This window comes from Calonectris borealis, chromosome 3 (genome assembly GCF_964195595.1).
Source record: "Calonectris borealis chromosome 3, bCalBor7.hap1.2, whole genome shotgun sequence".
NCBI classification, from domain to species: domain Eukaryota; kingdom Metazoa; phylum Chordata; class Aves; order Procellariiformes; family Procellariidae; genus Calonectris; species Calonectris borealis.
The window spans coordinates 4,070,465-4,097,190 of record NC_134314.1 but is presented as its reverse complement, the minus strand read 5'-3'; the positions used below and the strand labels follow the sequence as shown (position 1 = coordinate 4,097,190).

Here is a 26,726-nt window from a genome sequence, read left to right as displayed (position 1 = left end):
TTGCTGAGAGCCTTATGGGCAAGAAAAAACACGAGTCTTGTTTAATACTCATGTATGAATGGAGTTATGCTTCTCTTGCAGGCAAGCAAGTCTATGCACATGCTTGGTAAAGAAGACAGTCCCTGCCTACCTCCATTAGAGGGTGAAGCCTTTGCTTGTTGCAAAAAGTGAGATCCTAAAGGGTTAGATGTGTGAAATGGTTATGAGCCAGTTGTTAGCGGGACAGTGGGCACTCACAGTACAGCTGAAAATAAATGACAATCAGATTTCATCAATGACATCTAAACCGACATAGAAGTATGCAAAATAATTAAATTAACTGTCTCAAAAGCATTAGAAGAGCATCTTTCACTTGCTGTGCTCTTGAATAATCTCTAAGCCTGGCTTGTAGCTATCCGTAAGGGAAGAGCCCAGCAATTTCCTCCAGGATTTGGTGACCAATGTGGGTCTCCTCTACCTGCTTCAGAAGGTTCCTCCTTCCAAAATCGCCCTTTGACTTTGGACAGACCTTCTCCAGGCTCAGCCAACAACCTTTTGGAAACACAGTCCCATGATTTTGTAATGATAAATAGGAAAGGAGTTACTATTAAATACGGACATTCATTAGGTTTGCAGACCATTTAGGAAAATGAAGACAAAGCTCTAGATGTGTGAGCTGAGGCTGTGTGTGTGGGAGGGTCTCTTTTTTTCTCTGCCCTAGATCATATCAAATCCACTAAAGCCACCACAGCACGTCTAGTGAAGCCTGTTCAACAAAGTGTTCTGGAACTGGCTCCATTTGGTGGAAGATCACTGAATTTGGGTAATGAGAAGAAGGTGGCATTTTCTTCTGGTCAGGAAAAGAACCAATGGTGACAGAAGAAAAAAAGTGTCTCTGTTCCACCATCGTCTGAGTCTTAAATGCCAGATGTTTTTAAATAAACAAAACTCAAGAACTGTGTCCATCTTTGTTTTCTGGCTATTTCATAGAAGGTGGTGACAATCAAATAGAGAGGCTCATTTAAAGTGAGAAAAAAGGCTTCACATCCATTAGTTGCTTTGAGATTTGAGTCTTCTCTGTTTGTTTCGTAAGAGCTCTCCTACACCTCATATAAGTCCTCTTTACCTCTTTGCTGGACATCTCACAAGGGGAGAGAAGGCAGGAGAGCAGGGGAGGTGGGAAACAACATTGACTTGATGATTACGTGGCATCTTCTTCATTTCTCAAGCAGATTAGCCTGAAGTCCATGGGTGGAAGACCAGGTTATGCAGTTATGATGTCCCCGTGGTTTTCAGCTAACACCAGGCTGTTCCAGGAGTCCTGTTTGGAGCTGGTTTGTGGAGACTGGCTGATAGCTGACTGGTAAGCCTGTGGGGAAAGCTTCAGAGCTGAAATCGCAGGGTGAATAGATGATCCATGTCCAGACATGGCAGAGACTGAGAATGCCTATGGAAAAAGGAAAATCCTGTGAACAAAGCTTCAAACCATAGAGAACCCTATGAGTCCCTTTGTGGGAGCTGGTGCTATTGTAATAACATCTCTGCGGATTTGCTGTAGAGCTGCAGATTGCAGCTTATGCATGATACTTTGGACAGGCTCTTTCCTTCTTGTTCCAGACCCTGTTCTTTCCTATTACTGCATACAGGGCATCTTGTTCTCTTCTAAATGTCAGAAAAGATCATTTTACCTCCCAAGGCTTGAGATTTCATTGGCCTTGGGCTCTCCTAGCTTACAAATAGTCTCCTGTAGATTGCAAGGCACATAACAGTGCTGCGAAGTGCTGCAGGTGCAGGATCAGTCCAGCGCAACACTCAACCACATATTTTTTTTCTCCAGGGATGATTTAGTTTAAACTTTGGAGTTCCCTGTATGAACATAAAAGGAGAGCAACTATCATATACCTCTGCCTCTTAATTGTGCCGTGCTATGAGGATCCTTAACCAAGGCACAGTTATTAAACCTGCAGACATTCGCACAGATCAGCTTCCAGATCCGGGTGTTGCTCAGCAGGATATGCACCTTGTGTGGATGCAGTGCTGGTCCCAAGACATCTAGTGGTGGATATGGTAAAGAGCACCATTTACCCTGCAGCTCTCTGTCATCGTGCTGGCTTGCTTTACCTTTGCAGGGACTCGGCTCGGTTAGATTTGGGCTGTGTGAGTTTATTCTCCTCACGCTGCATTTCTATATCGCTCAACACACAGCCAGCCAGTGCAGAGAAAGTAGGGTAATATGGCCAAGTTTCTCCTTGCTCAAGACAAATCAAATCATACAAAGGTAACGGGCATTTTCTTGCTATGGGACCTACATAGCTGCCCAGCTAGAAGGAATTTCATGTTTTCAACAAAGCTGCTACTTCTTGTTGTCCATTCAGAATTGCCACACATCATTAAAAAGCTATATTGTGCTGTAGATATGGTGACAAGAATGTGGGGTTTTGCCCCATCCCAGAGGATAGACCTCTTACTGTGAACTCCTAGACCCCTGGATTGCAAAGAGGTTTTGAGGATGTTCCACAGAGGTTTTGAGGATGTTCTTCTCACCATGTCTACCATCCTAGTTCCCATCTTTGTCCCACTGCCAGCATCTCCCCTCTGTACCTGAGAAATTGGGCTGGGGTGCCCGTAATGAGATGAGAGCCCAGGTTCTGTTTTTATGGGGCGCATTTCCTCAGTGGTCGTGGCACTGCTGCTGCTGCTGGTGGAGCTGGTGGTCGGAGTAAGACTCTCGCTGCTGGATGGACCTGTGAGAAAGAAGACAGTAAACCAGGCTCTTCCCAAAGACCTTTCAGTACAGAGCTGTACCCACCCACACAAAGCTAGTATAGGCAAAAATAAAAAAAATAAATTGTCGGAAGGGCTTTCAGACATCCCCCAATTTTGAAGAATCAGCCCATTTTGTGGTTGGGTGTCTGACTCACAGGACATGATGGTCAGAAACACAAGTGCACGCACATATACACGTACAACAAACTCCCTCGTTCAACACTTACCTGCTGGCGTCTTTGTTTTGTTAAGGTTCTTTGGCTTGCGCTTCCTCGTCTGAATGCCCTCTTTTCTCATTGCTAAAGGCCTTGGAACCTACAGACCCAAATATAAAAGCACATTGGTTTCTGTATGTCCATGTATGTCCTGTATGTCATCTAGGAGAACGTGATTCCAGCTCTACCTTGTAGGCTCCATGAAAAACAGCTGATTCAATTGAAAGCAACAAGATGGAGCCCAAATTCACTGGTCAGCTCTGCTGTGTGAAGAGATATGTCAAAGCTACAAGATGTGCATCCAAATGGGGATAGGGTTTCCACACCATAGGTATAGAGTGTTTTAAGGCCAAAAAGGAACAGCAGCTCATCTGATTTATTTTTCTGTTTAACTCAGAGCAGAAAACGTCTTTCTGGCTAGGGAACAAGCCTGTGTGGGGAGACCTCCCTTAGGAACTGATCCCACTGAGATAGTCACCCTCAGTGTCAGAAACACGCTGGGATTTCTAGAATAATGTGTCGGGTTAGGTAAGGCTTCCCCTCATCCACCTTGTCTTCCAGCTTTGACCTCTCTTATGAATGCTCTTCCATCCGCTCTGAAGCACTGGAAATCCTTGAGAGCACGGATGTGTATAAAAAAACAATGCAATGAGAAGGAGAACGGGGGTTTGCTACTAAGCAATCGCCAGGGTGTTGAAGGCCTCTGTCTCTGCCATGGGGGATGGCCCTGTTGCCACTGACTGGTGGGAAAAGGACTGGAGATTTGCATCTTGAAGTCCTGCTATGCCTTAGACTCCAACGGGACTCTTCTAGATATATCAGACATGATATATATACATGACTATCGGGACACCCATGCAAGAAAAGTCATCGATCACTCCCATGACAAGTCTACAACCAAGTCTTAGCTAGGATCTGACACCCCGAGTGCGTGTCTTTGTGCTTCTGACTCAGATTTTTCACTAAAGTGCCTGAATTTAGGTGGGAAGAATCTGGGCCTAGTTTTAGGTTAAAACCTAGCCTAGGTTTTAAGACTTGGATGCAAAGGGTAGCTAATTAGGATGTGAGAAATGCCCTGTATAAACATGATGTAATGTTGAGAGCGACCAAAGCCCAGAGGGACAGCAGGAAAAACAGCTCCAGGAGAGCACCCAGTTGTGCAACGACCCCAATCCCCAGCTTGGTGCTGTTGATACCCTCCCCATAAAGAGTAAAGATCAACGAAGGTGTTACCCCATGGAGCTTCATGTAGAGTCCGCAGGCGTTACAGACGGGCTCTCCCTCGGCATTTCTGCGCCAGAGCGTGGTTGTCGTTGTGTGGCAGTTGGCACAAGAGAGGCCGACGCGGCGGGAAGCCGACTGCGAGAAAATGCAGAGGGAGAAAACACATCAGCCCTCCACTGCTGCCACCGGCAGCTTCTCAGATCCCAGCGAGCTCGCTCTAGCGCGCCTCAGGTTTTCCTCTCCTCTTGCCACTCTTATTTCTCTGCCTTTTTCTCTTCTCACCTTGCTGCATAACACAGTTGCCTTTTTCTTCCCCTCTTGCCTTTCAGCTCTGCTCCACTGCCTTTCCACTGTCTCCTGCCTGCCAGCACTGTGCAGACATCTCAGCTGTCCTGGGGCATCTCAGATGGTGCCAGAGACGTCACCTGAACAGAGCCCCAGATCTCCAGCGGGTCTAGTGGCAGCTTAGAGACCCGCTATATATGCACACACCGACACTAAGGTGTCTGGATCTCAGACCGTCCTGCCCTTTCATGCTCCCAAGCCCTTCACCTTCCAAGCATCATGGCATATCCCAAGAAGACATTATCAATGCCATGAATGTTACATACTCCTTGCTGGCTTTGCGTGATGTTGCTCGTGAGGCTTGAGGGGGAGATAAGAAAAAGAGTGCTTCCAGCAGCATCGTCTTCCTAAAGATAAAGAGGGATAATTAATAGGAAACCACACTAATGAAGCAGTACAGGGAACAGGCCTTTTGAAGTTCCCTTTCTGGGTCAAGTGGTTTAGCCAGGCTCAAAAGGCCACAGGATGAAGACAATGGGCTTGAAACCATATAAAATACCAGTTTTGAGCTTGGAAGCAGAGTGGGAGGTGGGGGAAGAAAAAGCCACATCCTCCACACCTGCCTGACTCTTCCCAGCATCCTTCAAAGCTCAGGTCTGAAGAGGCTGAGGATAAAGTCAGGACGGGCTGGGGTCAAATTCCCTCTTTGATAAACTGGGGACTGAACAGAAATGCTAGAGCTGTGTGAAGATGCCTGTTCTCACTGTGCCTGATGGGGAGCTTATAGGGAGAAAATCTGGTGGTCTTGGACATCTACATCTGCAGACCCAAACAGCGTAGCTGGCAGCTGTGTAATGGGGTGAAAGCCTGGGAGATGAGGACCTGGCAACTACCAGGGATTTCCTCTGTGATCTTTGCCACAGCTTTCTCTCTGTGTCTTCTGCCTTATTATAAAACAGGATCAGTTTTAAATCTACGGCAGCAGGACAATAAAAAGTTAAATTCAAGTACTTCTTAAGACTTTGGAAGCTGGAAACCCCTTTGGTGCAGAGAAACCAAACACTGCTTTAGTTGTAACCTCAACATGCATTAGCTTCAATCATTGGCCTTTCTAAGTGGACCGAGAGCTTAAAAGAGAGCTTGCAGCAAAGGCAAAGATATTCCCTTTCAGGGCTCTCTGGCATATCGCAGTCTTTGAAAAAAGGGGTTACACAGTGACAGATTAAACCCAATCACTTATACTGAATATATTTATTCAGGTAGACCAATTGTCATTACTTTAATCACACTCCTACATTGCATCCCTAGACATATCCTCCTTTTCTTCATGGAAATTCTCTTCCAGAAGAAAAAGCAGGAATTTGGCCATTTTTGTAAGATTTCCAGATTGCCATCTGCCCAGCCAAGTGGCAGGAACGCATGTACAGATTTGCACAGATCATGCATTTATATTTCTCATGGGGTTTTCCAAGCCTTACCCCAAGGTTGTGCAGAGTTAAAAGCATGCGTTGTTGCTTGCTCCAAAGGACCAAGCCTGGTACCCAACGGGCCATTCCTGACTACACAGATGTGCTCAAGGATAACCAGTAAATGAACCCGGGCAAGGGCCTGGGTGCCAGGGTACAGAAACCGCCTGCATCAGTCAGTGCAATGTCTAAGAAGGGGTTTTCACAAGAGGGCGCTGGGTGGCTGTGGCTGGTAGCAGCGCTCAAGCTGCCAGTGTCATTTTTGACACTTGCAGGGGACGGCTGGGTTTGAGCACAGACAGGTCTGGGCGATGCAAAGGGCAGGGCAGGTTGGGGATGGAGCCTCACGGAAGACAAGGAGTGGGGAAATACGGTCCTCAGGGATGGCTTGCTGGCTCTTTGCTGCCTGGGGTCACGATGGCCTCGTGTCCTGAGGCCCAGACTACAGAGACCTTCCCAAAACCCCTCACCAAAATGGGCAGGGACAGGTAGATTATCAACACCGAGATGTTTCCAATCCCCAGGTTCCCATACCCCATCCTGACCCCACAGGCTTTGGGATGCCCTGACCTGCCCCACAAGTCACCCAACGGAGCCGGGATCAGGGTATCCAGAAAAGGTGGCCAGTCGCTATGAAGCAACTGGAGAATAAGGACCCTGAGGGTAAGAGAAGATGGACTGGTGGTGTGGTGGAGCTGGAAAGGATTTCCATTCATCCTAATATGCCTACAGGGATACTAAAGCAAAGATTGGCTTTTGCTAAACCGACACCACGGTACTGCCCCTGTGTTCTACAGCCCCTTCCACCGCCTGGCCTGGGTGTCTGCAGAACTGGTCTGGACAGTACAAGGTCTTGGAGTGTACCAAGCACAAGACAATCTGGCTTATTTTGGAAATTTGCACCAAAACCACCTAGGTTGGGCAGATGGGGACCCAAGGAGTTGCAACACCCCTGGCATCTCCACCTAGCCGAGGTCTTTTTGCCTCATCCTCACACACAACCTTGCCCCACATGCGTTACGTGATCTTGACTTACCAGCCTCCTCTGAGGTTTGAACAAGGGCCGGTTGATGCCATTCATCTTGTGGTAGAGCCCGCAGGCATTGCAGAGGTAGTGCCCCGTGCCGTCTCTCCTCCAGAGCGGGGTGGACATGGCTCCACAGTTGACACATTCTCGCCCCTCTGAATAATCATCAAAAAATTCTGCTGCCATGATGGGAAAGAATGGAAAAGACTTGATTAATTAGGTGGCTGTACATTTAATTTCTGGTCTGGTTCTCAATATTTGAGCCCAGAAGTGACATTTCAAGAAATCACAAACATTCTGATTGTATAGGGTGCAAGAAACAACTCTTCCTTTCTCAAGGAAGCCCCTGGGATTATTGGGAAGAGGAACCCCTTTCCCTGCCATACAGTGTTGGCTGCAGGACTTCTGTGGCAGCAGGGATGTGCTGGGACACAGATACAAGGAGACAGAAATAGAAACCTTCCCTTCTGCTCTGACGTTATCCAATTTTCAAGATTGGACATAGCCAGGGCAAACAGATTGGGGCAGGCAAACAGCCGTGTTTACAATCAAGACAAATTGCCTGCAACCACGGACAAACACAAGCCCAGACCCACGAAGCAGAACTGCCCAGAGACCAGGCAGCTGCCCGGGCATCTCTCAACGGGGCTCAAGCAAGTGCGGGCAGGGAAAGCCGTGCCGGCACGCCCTGCTCCCCCGCAGGACTGCTCCTCACCCAGCCCATGCCAGCGCCCACCCAGCCCCTCCGCAGAGAGGGATCGCTGCAGAGTGCCAAGGGGGAGAGACGTTCACGTGCCTTCGCCCTATTCTCTGCAGGAGAAGCATCTCCTGAGCTGCAAGAATCCACATGTACAACCCCAGCCTAGGTTGTCAGCTCACAGACATCGCTGGGCATTCACAGGTGTCAGAGACTCAGCTTTTGATGCAAATCTCCCTTGTGATTGATGTCACTCTCCAGGGCTTGGTGGATTCACCCACCACGTTCCTGGTTCACCCTCCACCAGGGCCTGGCTGCAGCTGTGATGTGAGGGTGAGGACAACTGCCCTGGGCTGGGCCAGTCCAAGCGCTCTGGCTATGGCAGGTCCATATCATCTGCAATGTAGTGCAGGGGTCAACACAACGCACCCCGACTGCATCATCATTTGGAAAGACACAGGTCGGCTCACCCTTGGATACAATGCCCTCGAAAAGCCAAGAACTTCACCTAATAAAATATAATATACTCTCAGCTATAAGCCTTGCTGAGATGTAAATATATCTGCATCCAGCTGGCATGACCCTTGAAAATGTGCGTTCCTGATGGTGATCCCACCTGGAGAGTATCAACTTTTGAGTTCAGCTTGGGGATGTATTTCTTCTGTTACAAAACCATTCCTTCCTGCACACGGACACGTTCTGTTATGGGCACCAGAAAGGGAACACTAGATGGTAAAACAATTGGGGAGAAGAAGAAAACTACAAATGACAGCAAAGGGCTCCGTTACTTAGCGTAGGTTGGGAATAAACCAGGCTGCTGAAAAAATTCCCAACAAAGTACAGTGCACAGGAGGCGTTTGGAGGATGGCAAGAGCTTTGCATCAGGACCTTCAGCCATTACAGACCAACATAACATTAACTCTTAAAATGTTATTGTGCATCTTGCTATATTTTGTGCTTGTCCACCTGCTTGTTGTACGAGTATCTCAGCTTTCTGCTGGAAGATAATAGTTCCCCAAACAGCAAACCAACAAAATTTGGCTTCTTGCCGATCTGTGTCTCAATCCCATGTGGGTTCTCTGAGATCTAATAAGGGTTATGTTCAAACATCAGCCTTATTTTCTCTTTTCTCCAGACTATTTTTGGAAAATTTGTAGGAAACTACATAACCATGAAACAGCCAAAGGATTAAAAAATTACTAAAGTCGCGCCAGTAAACCGAGACACAGAGAAGAAGATTCTCCCTAGAAAACCAGGCTAAACATGGCAAGAGATTACACCGTGTGGCCATGGGGAAATACTAGAAAACAGTAAATAAGTATACCCAAGGGGCTCTGGAGCCAGAAAAGAAGGAATCCAGTATCTTCTCAGCAGCTCAGGAAGATCTTATTATCCTTGAGCAATTCTGGTGGTTTACGAAAGATGGGAATCCCTCCAGGTGATTTTTGTACACGTGGATTCAGTGATACTGTAACCATAATGCCTCTCTTTCCCCTTTAAAATCACCATTGAGTCACAGCCAAAATCTAGATCAAATAAACTTCCTTTGAAAAGAGAAGGGATTGGAACAGCTGGTCAGGAAAGAACTAATTTATTTGAAAAATCTCCAAGAAGGAGAAAGCATTTTGCTATTTTTTTCATCTTAGAAGTTGTTGAGGTGCTTGATTATCATTTTCCAAAGAAAAAGCCAAATTATTTTCACAGTTATTTTTGTCCTGTGAGAAAATCCCTTCTTTTTTGAAAATAATTCAGTACAAAATTGTTAACATAATCCAGGAAGAATTTAGCAGAGCAGAGGTAGTCCAAAGGTAACAGTTAAAACTCTTGACTGATTTGAGTTGTGTCTGTGACTAATGACAAAATATCATCTTTCCTGGAGATCTTTCCACCAGAAAAACAAAATCTCAAAGTTTTTAATCAAAGAAAAAGGAGAAAATTCCTAATAGTCCCTCAGAAATGTTAAGAGTTGGACTAGCTCTTGAATAAGAAGGTCCCTCAAAATGGGTATGATAAAAAGAAACGTCAAGTATACTTCTCTTTTTAGAAAAAAACAGAAGATGTGGAGTTGAAACCAGGCAAAGCGCAAGTCTCTTATTTTCTGACAATAATCAAATTTGCTACTGAATATTGAGTATTTCTTAAGAGTTTGTGTAACACCCAGCTCCACTATCCACAGTATTTTCACTGTTGGTTTGTAATCGGACATCCAAAACACCAGTACAAAGCAGTCTTGAGACCTGTTCTCCTTTTTCATCCCTATTTGTTTGAGCTATATTCTTCCCTACTTGTTTGGTGGTTTTGGTTTGGTTTTTTTCACTTTCCATGGGTTTTGGACTGGAGCTTCTCTCTTTCACTGGTTTAAGTTTCCAAAAGTCCTCTTCTGCTTCCATAGTAAGAGCATTTGTGTGATTTTTCCCTCTCAGCTGCAGACAAAGGTGATCCTTGTGAACGTTAATAAACAGGAATCACTGGTGCTTGAGACGGGGAAGGAACAGACTTTGTTCCCAGGGCACACAGAGGCTCCACGCAATGGGTGGCTCTCCCTAATCACAGCCCTGATGGGGCGATATCAGATGGGTGCGTCCCTTGCGTGCACCACCCAGTGCTGAGTCAGATGACAGCTGCAGAGTGCAACCTCTTTAAAATCATTCCTGGAGCCCGTCAGAGCAGAGGGAGCTCCTTGACCTCAAGAGATCTCACCTGGAGGAGAAACATCCTCTCCTGCTTCAAAGTATGCTTGATGATGGCAAAGGATGTGTTTTGGACACTACTGGATCCTGGCTCAGAGAAGATGATGTAGGCTTAGGGCATGCCCTTTAGTGAACGAAGGGCATTTGGGCCCCAATGAAGAAGTAGAAGGCAAAGGACTGGATTTCTTTCTAAAAGAGGTGCTATAATTTCACAGCATCACTAAACTCAGGGATGAAGTTGCTGAGGGGAGCTTTCTGAGCTGACCACCTGGCCACACAGCTGAGACATCCCAGCTGCTCTTGAAAACCTGAGGGTCTACAAAATAATGAGAAAGTATCACCTGAAGAGCTGCAGCCCATGCAGTTTGATGTGGGTGGTTGTCCAAGACCTGGGAAACCCAAACGTTCCCAGGGCTCAGAGCCCACAGGAACCGCGATCCACCGGCAGGCTGGGCTATATTGGGCATGGAGGTCACTGGGCTTCAAGTGCACTAATTGTTTAATTTGCAGTTGTTATTAATAACGGGGATTAAGGAGGCTCCCCGGGAAAAAGCAGCAAAGTGTTTTCTTGGCTTCCGTCTCAGGGCTGGAGCTCTAAATCCTGGCATTATGGGATCCCTTGACACTTATTCCTTGTACTTAGCAGCCGGGAAAGGAAACGTTTATTCAGGCAGCAAATTGCCCGAGCAGCTCCCGGCGGGCCCTAAACAATGCGGGGGGAAGGAAAGGCTCCCCCAGTCGTACTCAGGGTAATAATTTCCGTTTCATGGCACAGGAGCCGCTGTCTGATAATGGAGATTTATGGATCCATCCGGTGACCTCTGTAATAGCCTTTCTGCTGGAAAGATTTACTCCCTCTCCCAAAGCCAGGTATGGCCAGCACGGGGACAGGGTTGAGGAAAGGATACCGTCTGCTGGTTAGGCTGAGAAGGACATCAGCCCGTGGCTGGAGCGGCCTCACGTGTGCTGAACAGCCTCATCTTCCTCTTTGAACATACAGCTCCCCCAAGTGCCTTTGCCCAGCCCTTATCTTGGATAATATCAGTTTTGTGATCAGTCATGAAAGCAGATCATGAAATCTTGCTGAATGACCCAGCCGCTGGAGAGGATGGACTGGGTCTTGTCCCTGTCCTGGTCATTGGCTTGCTGTGTAAAAGGAGATCTTTTTCCCCTCACACCTATAGTTTATGAGGACTGCAAGGTCCTCAGGGCAGGAAATGTCACTTGTGTGTTGCACAACAGTCTCCTAATCTTGGGTGAGGCCTTGAGCATGCTAATGTCAGAAATACTTTCCACAGTGGGACATTCAGTCCCTAGGGAGCCAGGAGCAACTCCTAAGTGGAGCACTGGGGTCTGGTAGGGAAAAAGCAGTCTTGGAGACGGCCCTTCATGGCTTTTAGTCATTGGGAGTGGTCCTTCACATTGACTGCCAGGTCCACAGAGATCAACTGGTACGGACAATGCAAGGCTCAACAAGAAATCAGATCTGAGCACCGCCAGCCAGCCCACACCTTTTCCAGCATGGCTAGGACATGACAGCATCTCTGACCAAGGACATGGCCCACCCAAAGTCTGAGTACTTTTGCCTTCCCCACCAGGAGAATCAGATAGCCTCTCGCAACCAAGTCCGCTGGAGATCCGAGGGAGGTTGCCCAAGGCTTGAGTCTGAAGAGTGGCTTGAACTGCCTTCTCTGGGTCTCTCCCCTATCTCTGCAAACCCCAACTCTGCCAGCCTGACAGCATGCCCATTCCTAGGTTCAGACCTTCTGGGTTTATTTGGGCTTTTCTGTAGCAACCCTAAATCTGTTAAAATTGGAGAGATCATCTTGAACACATAAACCTGATGGATCAGCGCCCAAAAGAATAGTAAAGCACCTCCGATAGATTTTGAATCCTTCAGTTCAGAGCCAACAACCAGTTTATAAGTTTCTGTTCCTAAACCAGCCTCTAGAAGGGGACAAAGAGCCCTCCCTCCACTGGTTTGGGTCAGACCCTGTTGTGGCTGCATGGGAAACAACAACGAGGTTGTCTACCTTCTTCTGCCCTCCAGTCCTCTCCTGCCTTCACCCACCCCCTCTGGGTGAAGAAGAATGGAAAGAGACATCCATTAATATAGCACTGGAGTTTTGTTTACAGCTGGAGGGATATTTAATATCAACATCTCCCCCTGCAGAAGTGTCTTCTCAACCCAATGAAGCAACTCAGCAAAGGAGAAACTGTCCTTCAAACACAGCCAGGCACTTACGGGCTCTAAACAGACCCTGAGAGCAGTTTTCCCCACAGAGAAGCAGTTTCCTAAAACAATTTGTTATGATAAGAGGTGAGAGCCACGTTCCTGTGTATACACGAATCCCAAATGGACTCTCAGGGGCACTTGCAGCTGAGACAAAGGACACTGGCCCCTCGGACACATGGACACCCTGGGATCCCACCCAAGACACCCTCACCTGCTTCAAGGGACAGCCACGACAGCACAGCAAGGGAACACAGAATTTGCCTTTCCCAGCTGCTCGGGATGGTTTGTCCCAAATCCCAAGATTGTTTCCATGAAAAAGTGACAGGGTGGAAATCCTTCCTACAGTTCAAGCCTTTAGGGGTCCTTTTACTAAGAGTTTTGCTGCAGCTAGTAGAGCTGAAAGTCACATCTTCTATTTCTTTTGAATGGGTTGAGATGCTGCCGTGAATTGCATGACTCCAGAAGCTGAAATTTCAAGGGGAAAAGCCCACCAAAAGTTTCTGGTCAGATCACAGCAGTTAAAAGTGCTGGTTGGTCCAGTACTGTGGCTGAACTGGAAAGGAAGACAGCAGCAAAAAACAAGGAAAGACAAAAGTAGAAGGGGCAGGGAGCAGCTGTAAATAAAAGAGCCCAAATTTATGGACGGGAGAGATCTGTAGCCAAAAGAAAGCCGTCAGGGAGCCTTTCCTTTTTCAATGGGGACATCATCAGCTTGACACACAGTGGGATCAGAAAGCCCATGTGCATTATCTTACCCTTGAGCTAATGGAGCCGAGGATGTTTCTGTAAAAACAGGTTCTGCCCATTGGCTTTTTCCCCCCTTCCTCTTCTCTGCCTGTTTTCCCTCTGACAGAATTTGGGGGAAATTCATCCAGCACCCCACTATTTTAGAGACTAATGAGACCTAGACGTGGGGAGAGCAGGACAGTGCCTGTTTGAGTAGTGCCCATCACCGAGTTGGTTGCTGGTGGGAATGTGGCTCCCTACTCTCTTCTGATCTGGAGTAACAGGAGACATCACCTGCGTGATTGCTGATCTGCAGGAAATGGAGAAGCAGGTAAATTCCCTACGCTTAGCCAGAAACACAGTTTCAAGCAAAATGCATCATTGTGCAGCTTCACAGAAATGGCTCGATGCTGTCCCAGAATGTTTTGGGGGTTATCTGACACGTCTACGGTGGAGAAAATGGTTGGTTACTCAGTTGGCTGCCTAGACCAAACAGCTTTCCCACTGCAAACCTAAAGACCCTACTTATCACTTAGGAAACATTCAACCTACGATCTGGCTAAGCCACATGCTGCTTTCAAAAAGGCAAAGAAATCTGTTTTTCCCTTGCTTCGTGAAACACCACAGCGAGACTGTTCCCGTGCAACCCTTCCCCAGGCCAAATGTTTCACGTCAAGGCAAAGGGAACATTGTGTCCCTCCCCTGCAAAGCTCCCTCCTCTGCCTGCGGCAAGCCAAGGTCTATGGCACACACCATTGCCAACAGCCGAGAATTCTCCTTTCCTTCATGGATATGTTTTCCCCTGTTTGAAGGACAGTGGAGGCAGAAGCAGCCAAGGGACCAGCTGAGATCATGTGCAAGAGGGACACGACGGGAGGGTTGGTCAAATCCTGGGCCTGGATTTGAATTCGGTCTTGGCTCTGCAGTAGGCTTCCCTTGAGCAAGGCTTCTCATCTCCTTGCGACACTGTTCTTCCCCTGTGAGAAGGAGCAAAGGCTCTTCCCTGCCTCACTGGAGGGGGGCAACAGGACAACTTTCAAAGGCCATAGTCATAGATGTGGAGAGAAGCAGTGGATGGAAGAAAGGTGGATGGAAACAGGCTGGATTCCTCTAAAGCAGATTCAAACAAACTGCCTGTTTTGGGAAGGGGCAGGAGATGGTCCATGGCAGACTGGCCAACCTGATTGCTTGGAAAAGCATTGACTGCTCTCCAGCATACCAGAACCACCAGACACCAAACCATCAAACCCAAGGGTTGTACCAGAACTGAGTGGAGAAAGTGTTGACCCACCCACTGAAGTACTATGTCCCACATCCAAAAGGTACACAGTCTGCTATACAGGAGACAGGCACGCAAACACCCCTGAAGATGTAGGGTGCTTTTGGTCGGACCACTTGCTGGCCACCCCTTTGATAGCAACCTGGTGTCCTACAGCAACTTCTGCTGACTGTCAAGTTGTGTGTGACTGAACTCCAAGGTCTGCTTTCTTTTGCTGGGATGCATGCCTGGTCCCACTCACCAAGGTGACCTCCCCTTTCTTACTCCTACTTATAATTCTTACACTTGTAAATATCTGAGGCTCTTCTGATAAACAGGAGATTCCTCTGCTTATCGACTGTCCAAATATTTTTTAACAAATCTTAGATTAGCATGGAAAGCCCAGGGAATGGCCAGGATGGGGCCATCCACAGCCTGGGGTCTGCTTGGCAGGAGGCACCTGGAAATGGTCTTTCTCTCTTTTGACAAAGGAAAAACAGCTACAGCGTTATCGTCCTTGAAATACGTCCCATCTCCAAATGGGTGTGCCCTAGCAGAGGCTCTTCTTTCATGACTGCAAGGGAATGGTCACAGAATCACAGAGTGATTTGGGTTGGAAGGGACCTTTGAAGATCATCTAGTCCAACCCCCAGATCATTTAGTCCACAGTGGGGGAAAAAAATGTAGAGGATCAGGAAAGCTTGGGATTTGCAATGCCATGATCCCACCTGGGCAGCTGTTTCTGAGTTGGGCACAGGCAATGGATCACCTCCGACATGCGCAGCTGTGTCTGGTGTCCCCACAGGGGACCACAAGCAGGTGTGCTGTGGAGGCATGCCAAGCTGCTGCTCCATGGCTGAGCCATGGGAACCGGCCTTATGGCTACTTGGTAACTGGTGAACTGGGGCCAGTTACTGGGTAACTGGTGAACCCTGACCCTAAGTCCAGCTAGCAGAGTCTGGCCATGTTCAGATGCTCTTGGACCCCAATCTACAATGGTCACATCCAAACTGCTTCCGAGGGCCTGCACCAAGAGATGCTTGGGTCAGGCTGAGATGGTCTGCGCTTGGACCATGCCAAGGGGCCGTGCTAACGATGGAAGAGCATCTGGCACTGGTTCATCATCAAGCATGACACAGCCTTCATGTGCTCTTGGCCCGCTTGGGCTTCTACAGAGCAGCTGATGAGCTGAAACTCCTTAAACCACAGGAACCCAATGGCTTGTGGTCGTACACCCTAGTGCAGCATCTGTCCGATGGTGACCATCTGTCTGTCTGTAGAGGTGACTACCAGCACCCAGGTGAACCAAAGCCAGGGCCAGCTCTGGCCCCAGGGAAATTGGTGCTGTTTGGGATCATTACAAGGACATCAGCCAGATGTATGCAGACAACAGAGCCAAACTCTTCTCAATAGTGGGAGAAGGCAGCACAAACCACAGGCGGGGCATTAGGAAAAGCGTTTTCATTAGGAGGTGGGGGAATTTCCATCCCTGGGCATTTCCAAGCCTCACCCGGGTAAAGCCGCAGCTGCCCTCAGCCACTGCTTGTGGTTGTCCTGCTTCAAGCAGGAGGCTGGACTGGAGATCCTCCAGCGTGCATTTCTGCGATCCTGCAACTCCAGAAACTCAGGTGGTTTTTTTTTTCTGCGGGCTGGTGCAGATCAGAAGGAAAGACATTTATGCAAGTCAAATGGGCAAAATCCTGCCTGTAGGAATACAATTAATTGTATTATTGTTATCATGTGTGTGTATTATACATGTGTGTATATATATGTACAAATACATAAATGTCTGTATTTGTATATATACACGTATACCATGTCCTTAAGAATGCCATTTTAGCAATCTAGGATTCATCTCTAATCAACTCTTTGCTTTTGCTATTAGAATGATTCTATGGCTATATAGAACATAGCTGTATAGAACCGTGTGTACATACATATTTATATATATGTACACAAATATAACACACACAGACACACACACGTGTATAAAAAACCCACACACTATATATATAAAACATATCTATACCAGGTATACATGTAGATGTGGCACTTAGAGACATGGTTTAGTGGTGGACTTGGCAGTGTTAGGTTTACAGTTGGACTCGATGATCTTAATGATCTAAATGATCTAAATGATTCTGTGTGTAGGAATATATGAAATATGTAGGGTTTATACTGCTCCGCGTGTCTAAGCCCTCTCCGAGCATGACGGCGCTAACCAATTTTGACGATCACGTGCATATCCAACCCCCCGCCCCAGTTTTCTGTAGCTCGCTAATTGGGACACAGGCTCTGACTCCGGTTCGGAGGTGTCACGCTGATAAACACCACTCAGAGGAGTTACACCAAAATAAGTTAGGCCAGATCCTGGCCTCCCTACGGGACCCCAGCCAGGGACAAACAAAAAGGTGTTTACTACGGTTCATCACGTTACAGGGGACAGTCAGTTTGTTTAACCCCTGGCCCTTCTCTTTTCCTCTTTTATTAGTTATTCTGAACGTTAAGTCAACTCAGCCCCCGAGCGGGGCGGGAGGATGGAGCGATTCTCCCGGCCGCCGATAAAACATCCGCAAAGGTCAGTTCGCACAGAAACTGCAGCCCAGGCCAATAAACCGGCAGGTACCGAACTTATCAGGGCAACATATAACTTGCAGTTTTTCTAACTCAATTGATTGGACTTTTTATCTAAAATAACAGGCATTATAAGATAGGCAAAAGTCGAGATAAGGAAGAAAATTGAGTAGGTTTTGAATCAAGATCAGCTTGGGGACAGGTTCAAACTCCCACACCTGCCCCGGAGGAATCAATGAAAGTTTCTTGGCGTCGTCTGCTCGTTTTGAAACGCTGCTGAAGTTGAGTGAACTTTGAGACCGCGGCGTTTATTCTGTGATTATAATTAACCTGCTCACCCGTTGTTATTGATTCTGCGTGAAGGGAGGTGACAGAGTCTGACTGGGATGTTGGTTTAGGAATAGAAATGGTTGGGGAGGGCAGGCAGCGGGGCAGGCAGCGGGGCAGGCAGGTAGCCCTGCCAGAGTGAGACCCTTCCCCGGCTGGGGGCAAAGGGAAGGGGTTACAGGGAGGATTTCACCCTCCTGCTTGTGCTGGCATCTGGGAAAAACCTCGAGGCCAGATCTTCACATCCAGAGGGTCAGGGTAAATCACAGCATTGATGATCTTCTGCCCCACTGAAGCAACGAAGGACTGAATGTGGGAAGCCCCTGGAGAAAAGCCTCAATTGTACCCGGGATCCAGGGCATCCTCCCAGCCCAGGGAAGCGTGAGGAGGAGACATCCCCCAAGCCAGCTGCCTCTCTCGTGCTCCACATCACCAAGGCATGTCCCAACTCAGCGTCCTTCCCAGCAGCCAGTCCCCCGAGCAGCCAGCCCCTGGGGCCAGCACTCCCTTCCCAAAATAATCTCAGACATCTGGGGCCAAACATGTCATTCAGAGGAGTCCTGATGTCTGGGCCTCACCGCCTCACTGGTTTTTTACAGCTCCAGCACTGCAAGCCCTGAATATTAAATAAAGATGGCTCCCTTGCTTGCAAACCCAAGAGCCTGGCTTGGAAACTCATAGGAGTTTAAATGATAAATATTAGGTTATTTGTTTGTCTTTTCTAGAGTTTCAACATGAAGGCATCAGGGTTTCCCAGCTTTTCTCTCGTCCAGAAAAGCTGCTCCTTCCCTTCCTACAAAACCAGAGCCTGACGTATGATAACATGACTCCGGAAGCTGGAGCTTGAAGGAAAACCGAGGCGCACGGTGGCACGACGGCTGGCAACAGCCGGAGCTGAGAAGCAGACAAGAGGGAGATGTCTCCCAAACTGTTTGGAGATGTTTGCAGAGCCAAAGGAGACAGCCCACTCCCCCGGCCCTCGAGGCCAGAGGACAACCTGGAACTTGCTTCAATATTATACGCACAGCCAGAGAGCACCGTGCAAGCAGGAGCTGTGGAAAAAGGAGCAAGATTTGGCAAAATCTTGCTCTGAGGGAGCGACGTGATCTCCTTCTCCCCTCCCCTGCTCCATCTCTGTCCCCAACCTCTTCTGCTGGGCTTGGGTTTTAACCTTTTAGGAGAGCCTGACGGCAACAGGCACCCAGCCCTACCCCGGCACCCCGTAAATACTGCAGCTGGAAGCATCGACCGGAGGAAAACGGCTGAGCTTTGGGAAGAAGAACAAGAGCAGGCAGCGACGTCCCACCACGGGACCTCTCCTGAAATGCTCCCCCGGCAGACACCAACCTAATTACCAGGGATTAAGAGGAAACATTTCCAGGCAGTGATTTTGTTATCCCAGATTCAGAAGCGTTCAGTACCAGTCCCTGATGGAGACGGGAGATCAGCCCCGCTGCATCGCTCATCCGGCTGCCCTCACCCCACCTCTGGTGGAAAACTTACGTTTCCTTGACTTTCCATAAATTATTTTTTTCCTCTTTCACAAACAAAATGAATTTCCGAGTCTCTCCCAAGGCTGGCATGAGCTGTTTGAGCCCAGCTGGCTCCGATAAGGGGCTCACCAGCTTTACGGGTCACTAAAAATAATTAAAAAAAAAAAAAAGCATAAATCCCTTCACGCTGCAATATATAAACCAAATGGCCACTTTCCAGAAAAGAAAAAGAAAAGTCCCACTGGCTTTTGGGGAGCTTTCCTGTGCGATGGGCTTCACCTCTTCACCTCCCCCAAGAAAACCTGTAGGTCTTTGCAGGGGGCCGTGTTTCTTCCCTATGGAAGCTTCTTGCATGGTCCTGATCCTGCACCGACTCCTGGCAAACCTCCCTTTGATTCAAAACAGGGATGGGTTCAGGCAAAGTGGGGTTTTTTTATTCTTTTCTTTTTTTTTTTTCCACAGCCCATTCTGAATCTGAATTTATGGGGAGGGCCTGATCCTGCAAGCCTTGCCTGGGCGAGACAGCAGGATCGGCCTCAGAAAGACGGAGAAAACAGCAGAAAGATGTGGGAAGGACCTGACTTTGCCCCAACTGCCGCAGACAAAGGCTGCATCCTACATTTAGGTGTCCACCCAATTAAGCAAAAACCCTCTGTACCAGGAGATAACTGAGAAAAAAAATAATCGCCACTTGGTGATTCTTGGAAGCGCTTCTTGGAAAAGAAAAAAATTATTTTCGCTTCCAGTTGACACTTCCCCAAACTTGGCTTTAAAATCCAGACCTTGCCAAAACCCAAGGCAAGGTTTCAGCGCTGATGGCGGGGTCAGATCTACGTCCAGCTTCGAAAAATCTCTGCCCAGATCTTCTTTCCTCGCAGAGCCAGCGCCCGCCCGCCCGCCCGCGCTTCTTTGGGATGAGAAAATCCAGCTCCAGCTTATCATATTGAAAAAGAAATCACCACCGAGTGTTTAAAAGGCTGCAATAGCATGGGGAATGCTGCAAAACTCAAGCGTATCCTGCAGCAAATGACCTTCTGAAAAACTTCAAGGGATAAAAAAAAAAAACACAACACATTTCTGCCATATGAGACCTTACAACAGCATCGCTCGGCGCGGCAGAAACCGGGGGGGGGGGTTCAAAAGAGCCTTTAATGCCACTTGTACCAGCCGCTGCGAAGGCAATGATGATCGAATTATTTTCAAGCGCTGTCACGCACGTGTAAGCACCCGTGTATAAAGACCTCACTGCTCAGGCATGGCAGCTAATTAGGTTTAATTTGTCATTACAGATGTATTTACAGCTTGGACCGGTGACCATGACCGATGATGTGGGGAAGACTTGTAAAGGCCAGAGAGATTTTAATATTTTGCCGTAATGCTGGACGTTATCCTAGCCAACTGCAAGATTTTTGCCCCACAAAGAGGACCCACAAAGTTTTTTTCTTCCCCCCTCCCAAAAAAAAAACCCTCAATCCAACCTTATAATGAAATTTGCTTTTATAATTCGGGTTAATTTTGGAGGTAAGAGCACGTTCTCACGTATTTCCTTGGTTATTGAAGCAGCATTTCACACTCGCCCACCAAAGGCGTATTTACACCTTCCCGCCAGACAGCAGCGTGAATTCGGGATCCATCGACACGGTGAATATTTGGCATTTCCAATCTCCTTTTCTGCAATCCTCCAGGCATAATTACACACATCCCCCCCCACAAAAGCAAGCCGTCCCCGTAACAACCCAACCTTGCCATTGCAACTGAGGGGATTTGGCAGCGTAATTGCGTTATTCGGGGATCACACGTCCCCGTAACACGGGGCTGGTGCGGCCATCCCAGCAAAAAATCTGCATTTCTGCCTCTGCCCTCCCAGCGTGAACAAAACCGGCCGCTTTAAGCCCATGATCTGAGCTCTCGACACGGATCCCTGCCTGGTTTCGCAGGCAGCGATGAGCCCCAAATGGGAGGCAGACGCTTCGTTAAGTCTTTTTATAATAGAGTTGCAAAAGCCTCGAAGGACCTGAGATATTCAGCTGCATCCCCCCACATTCCTCTGCCTTGTGGCCCCCGGGAGCGTCGCCAAGCAGGGAGAAATCCCCAAATATCCCATTTCTGCACCTCCTTTTCAGTATGGAAATTGTAGGGAGCGAAGGACCCACCAGGTTAGCGTGCGGGGCAGGGAATTTGGGAACAAAACCTCCCAAAGGAGATATATTATATTTGCACCCCCTTTTTCCTACGCGTGCAAATGCTCTGCGGGGCTCGAGGAGCAAAGATTTCAACCGATGAGAAACAAGGTTTCTGCAGGTTTTGAGGCTACACTAACAAGGGGTTTTTTAAATTGCATTTTCCCTTAAAATTGCATTTTTCCACCTTTATTTTAACAGCCCCTGCACACACACCCTCCCCAGCAGCAAGAGGCTGCTGACCTTCAGGCGCAAAAACTTGCTCATCTCGCTGCGCTGCTGCTTTTTCACCCGATTTGGGATTTTATTTGCTGGTTGGTGCTTTGTTGGCGGGGTTTTTTTTTGAGGTATCCTTAATTTTACAGCCATCAGGAGCAAGATGGTTTGCCCATTCAAAATATTTGGGATAACCCACTTTAGGGAGCCTCTCTCTGTCCGCCAAGCCGAGGTTTCTCCATCATCAGAGGAGCACGGAGGCAGCAGGATCGGTCCAATTTCCTTTGGGAAACACCAGATAAACGCTCATCTGTTTTCAAGGATTTTGCCTCTTTCCCCCCAAACTGGTGGAAATAAATAGCAAAAGAGCAAAATATAGGCTGTCTCTTAAAAAACCCCACTGTTATTGCTACAGGGATAAAGACACGCACGTGAGTGCATGTGTGGAGGAGAAAAATAATTAATCCTGGCTTAATAAAGTCTTAGATTCAGGACCACTATCCACTGCCTTAAGTTTTACTGCTTTACAAAAATTCACAAGCATTTATAATGTATTATATACTACACTGTGGCTGTTGTATGCAACATATATATTTGTATTCGGTAATAAAGTGCAGTTTTCAATGAAGGAACTGTATTATTAAGGGTGATATAGTGCTGATATAGATGGTGATATTTTTATTATTGTTGTTGCTTTATTTCTAATTTAAAATACACTGTCTGGAGACTTGGGGGGTAAAAAATCGTTGTGTGTTTGAGCTCAGTCTTGTATCCCCTAATTCTGTGGGTTTTATCCCAAAACCCAGACTAACCAGTGACAATTAAATTAGGCGGGAGAGCAGAAGGCGGCTTGAAACCCTCGGGGGGAACAAAGCCCTGGGCCAACCTTCCCCGCCGGCGGAGCCGAGGTGAGAAATGCAACCAGAACGGGGGATGTAGGGTCCCGTGCAAAACGCAGACACGTCCTACGGTCCCCGTCCCTCCATCCTGCATCCCCATCCCTCCATCCTGCGTCCCCATCCCTCCATCCTGCGTCCCCGTCCCTCCATCCTGCGTCCCCATCCCTCCATCCTGCGTCCCCGTCCCTCCATCCTGCGTCCCCATCCCTCCATCCTGCGTCCCCGTCCCTCCATCCTGCGTCCCCGTCCCTCCATCCTGCGTCCCCGTCCCTCCGAGGGCAGGGATGCTGGGCATCCCCCATCGCCCGCAGCCCCACGGGGAGCAGCCACCTTCTCCGTAGGTACGTGGGGAAGGTCGGGGTCTGGCTGTAGAGCAGAGGATTGTAACAAATGCCGATGAGTCACTGGAAATGCCAGCCCTGGGGATGCTACAGGGCAAATCTCTTAGCATCCCTATGGGAAAGCTTAAGATCTGGTTCACAATCTCTCCCCCACCAGCGGTAAAGAAGACATTTTCCAACCCAGCGTCTGCTCCAGGCTTTGATCTTTCCAGATGCTGCTGCTGCTGTGTTCAAAGGGTGCCTGTTCGGGGAACCCCGACTTCAACTTAGTGAAACCAAAATGCAAAGCACCCAGCGGAAATGCCCGCAGCCCTTCGCCCAACCACATCAATCTCAGCAAAAGGAAAAAAACCCCGCTGCTTTTTTGTGAAAAGCGAAATCGGAGGGGGTGAGGATGGCAAACCAGGATCTGAGCCTCCATCCCCAGCCTGGAAACATCCAGGAGGCAGCAAGCGGCAGTGGGCTGGATGCGCTCGGGCTCCCGTGCCCCCCTCGATCCCTGTGCCCCTCCGCCCGGAGAAAGGGCAAGCTGCTAATTTTGGGACAGATTTCAAGTGGTTTTTGGCTCAGGGAGGGAAGTCTCCTGAAAGGGGACTTTGCAGCGGATCCTTTTCATGCCTCATTAAGTCGGGAATTCGCTGTAACCCCATCCCAGGCAATGCCTGGGAGCAAGTTCAGGGGCGGCCGCCGGGTCTGATCCTGCCCTTCAGGGTAATGAAATCATTTGCCCAACTTACCCTGAAAAGCCCCAAATTTGGCATTTTGAACTCACACCGGGAAAAGTTTTTCAAATAGGCCCATGTGATTTATGCAGCCATCCTTCCCAGCACTTTATACCACAGAGGTGCATTGGCACCTTTTAACCCAGGCCAAAATTCCTCTTATCAGGGGAAAACAAGATCTTTATTTCTTTTAGTATCATTTTATTTGAATGCATTTTCACTGAACTTCTTTCCCCAGTGCATTGCTTTACAGTGGGGAAAAAATGCCGTGCCCAATTGCATAGACTGCGGATCTATGTCTGCGTATCCAGCTACACCTGCATAGACTTGATCTTCATTATTAAAAAATTATAATAATTAATATTCTAATGAACCCAGGGGTGCTCTACAATTAGCGCTAGCCAAAGGTGACAGTTCTCCAGAAAGCAAAATCACTGGAGGGAAATGAGAGCGCTGCAAAAATCACTTGATTCAATATAGCCTTGCCTGAAGGATTTTGCTTCCACCCTGCGATTCCTCATTGTGCAAAGAATAAAAATATCTTTAGTCCTAAGGAAAGGCAAAAGAAGGAGTTTGGGCTCCGCCGTGCCAGGGACGGCTCAGATGCTGAGCTCGGATGTGTTATTAAAGTGGGTCTGTGATGGGCGCAATCCACGATGGTGTTTCCCTCCCACTAAATCTTTTAGTGCCTTCAGTTTTTCAGCCCTTTTCACCCTTGCTCATAAAAAAAAAACCTTCTCCCCGCTCAGAAACCACCAGCCAGCCTCTACGTGCCTCATACAACCCCCTCCATACCCGCAGCCTGTGCAAAGCATCGCCCCGGCATCGAGAAGGGACCCTGCTGGGAGCAGCCCGGCACGGCCGCGTCCCGACTCGGGGAGAAGAGGGAAAGGGGCATCTCTGGACCTTAAACTTCTTGCCCAAATCCATTTTAATCCTGAATTTTAAACTCACCAGCTTTCAAGCAGTTTCTTTTTTTTTTTTTTTTTTGTTACCAAAAACCAAGCACTTTTTATTTAAAACCCAAATGCTTTTTCCACATTCAAGGCAGAGACATAATTAGACCCACGCTAATAAATCCCCTGGTGTCTGCCGCGCTGCCCTCGGTGATGCCGGAGGCGATACCGTGAATCCAGCACCTGAATCAGGACCTGGCGATGGAAGGGGGTCCCAGCGACCGCTAACATTTTCTGGACTGGCTCAACACATCCCAACTTCCCAGTGCTATTTAAAAGCCCAGAAAAAAAACACTTTTTTTGCCACCAAAATGCAGGCTGCGAGACCGGCAGTGCAAACTGCTGCTTAACGCTGGGCTTGAAATCCCCAAATCACTACGCTCAATCTCTGGCACCTTAAAAGCTGCCGGGTATTTCTGCAATTCTTCATTCGCATTATTTTGGTTTTAAGTTATTTTTATTACTAAGAACTCTTTTGAGGCCACTGCAGAAAGGTGATATTTTTTTCCTAAGGAAGAGATGGCACAGTAGTCAAATAGGAATGCGCCTTGTTGATAATATTCAATTATTATTTGATTATTTGATTCATCCAACTTTTTTCCTATACTTTCTACCTTCTCAGGGCTTCCCCAAAACATTGCCTGCTTGGCCAAAACTTTATCCTTAAAGATAATCTGTTCCCCATTTTAATTTCATGACGCCCAAAGAAAAGCAAAAGGCATTGGCAAGGCCAAGCTTTCACCAACACCCAACTTTCCTTTCTTTAATGTCTTCAAGAATGCTAAAGATAAAGCAAACCTTGCTAGACACGATGGAAAAATCACCCTCCAAAATTCAGGTTAAAGAACGCAATCTTGAAACCTATCTGCAGCCAAATTTGAGTCACCTTCTTTGTTAACGCCGACCCCGAAGCCGACAGAAATACCTTCATGGAGAGAAGGCGGGGAGGAAAAAAGGGTTTATGAAACCGCGATGCAGAGATGTGCCCCGCATTTCTCTCCTCTTTTCTCCCTCTTCTGCCATACAAAATATAAAAGGAATATTTTAAGCCATTCGGGGCCAATTTCTGGTTGTAGGACCCAAGGGAGCTTAATGAATTGAAAGGCTCCGAGATAGGGATTGGCACAAGAGATTTTTTGGGGCAAGGAGACACTGAAATACAGGGCTGGGTCGTTCAGATGTGCCTGCGAGTCCCCCAAAAAGCGTGATAATAAATGTGGATGCATTTCTTTTGCTCCTTCTCCATCGTCTCTCCCCCCTTGGCGCCAAATTTCCCTGCACTTTCCCTTTTTCTAGCCTAACCAACCTTTCCAAAAATTAAAAAAAAAAAAAAGACATAACATAAAACAGCCCAAAGGAAAGATCTGGGATTCACAGACCAAACTTTGATTTTCCCCATTTTCCAAACAAATTTCCCCATTTTACACCTAAAGCAAGCCGGGGAAGGGGCTGCCTGCACGCCCCTGGAGCACCGTGGTCCTGCACACCGCGGTCATCCCCATCGCAGCCCCTAAATCCCGGTGGAGCTATTTGTGGAGCCAACAGGCCCTTGCACGGGAGGTCGGCACATCATTTCTTTCCCCTCCAGGCCTACCCTAAATTATATTTTTTTTTTTTTAAATTGTGATCCTTGAGGATATTTTGAAATGGCGGTTTTGCAGGCAAAGTCCGTGTGCAGGGGGGCAATCGCAGCACCGCGGGGACCCCCGTGTTTTACAGCCAGAGGGGCGGCTCCGGCAGCGACATCCCGCATATGCCGAATTTCTCCCTCCTGCCCTTCGCGCCTCCTCGCCCTACCCGAAGAGGGGTGCGTGCACAAAAATTTGGGGAAGCGGTGGGATGAAACCTTCCCTCTCCCATCCCAACCCTGGCTGCGCTCACCTATGTTGGCGTGCCGGGCGGCTGCGGGCGTCCCTCGGCTCTGCAGGTTGTGCAGCATGGGGCTGTCGAAGGGTGAAGAAGTCCAAGTGGTGGCCATTTCGGGGCTCATATAAGCCGGGTAGGGGCTGGAATAGGAGCTGCCGAAACCCCTGCTGTATTGCTCCCTCCCGTTAGCAGAAAGGTTCAAGGAGCTGCTGTAAGCCGCCGCGGCTTCCCGGGAAGAAGTGGCGGGGATGGGGGTGCTGGTGGAGAAGGAGAACCGAGGTGACACGGAAGGGTGAGAAGATCCAGGGTTGTATGCGGCGCTTTCGGCTCCGGGTTGAGTCCAAATGGAGTGGCTGGAGACGGGGCTGCCTTGCTGGGAAGAGCCGCTGCTCTGGAGGTATGGCAGGCTGGGAAGCATGGAGGTGACCCTCGTGGTGGGCACATAGACGGGGGACGCTGCGGCCGCGCTGTGCATGAAGCCACCTGCCCCCTCATACGCTGGAGGGCCGGGGTTAGCTGCCATGGCTAAACTCTGGTACATCTCGCGATGGGCCCCCCCAAACCCCAGCCAGGTCCCCGGCCA

General features: G+C 48.3%; 1 protein-coding gene across 2 annotated transcripts; it reads right to left on the bottom strand.

The window, feature by feature from the left end:
• Nucleotides 1-351: 351 nt before the first annotated feature.
• On the bottom strand, nucleotides 352-26,726 carry GATA4 (GATA binding protein 4). Of its 2 annotated transcripts, none has more exons than XM_075144847.1 (6): nucleotides 26,159-26,726; nucleotides 6,972-7,141; nucleotides 4,194-4,319; nucleotides 2,973-3,060; nucleotides 2,581-2,723; nucleotides 352-1,426 (listed from the first exon to the last, which is right to left on the bottom strand). In XM_075144847.1, exons 1-6 carry the CDS (start codon nucleotides 26,682-26,684, stop codon nucleotides 1,244-1,246), a joined length of 1,236 nt encoding a protein of 411 aa, XP_075000948.1. In that variant the 5' UTR covers nucleotides 26,685-26,726; the 3' UTR covers nucleotides 352-1,243. The 2 variants fall into 2 exon arrangements, with proteins under 2 accessions (XP_075000948.1, XP_075000949.1); XM_075144848.1 differs by having other exon boundaries at nucleotides 6,972-7,138.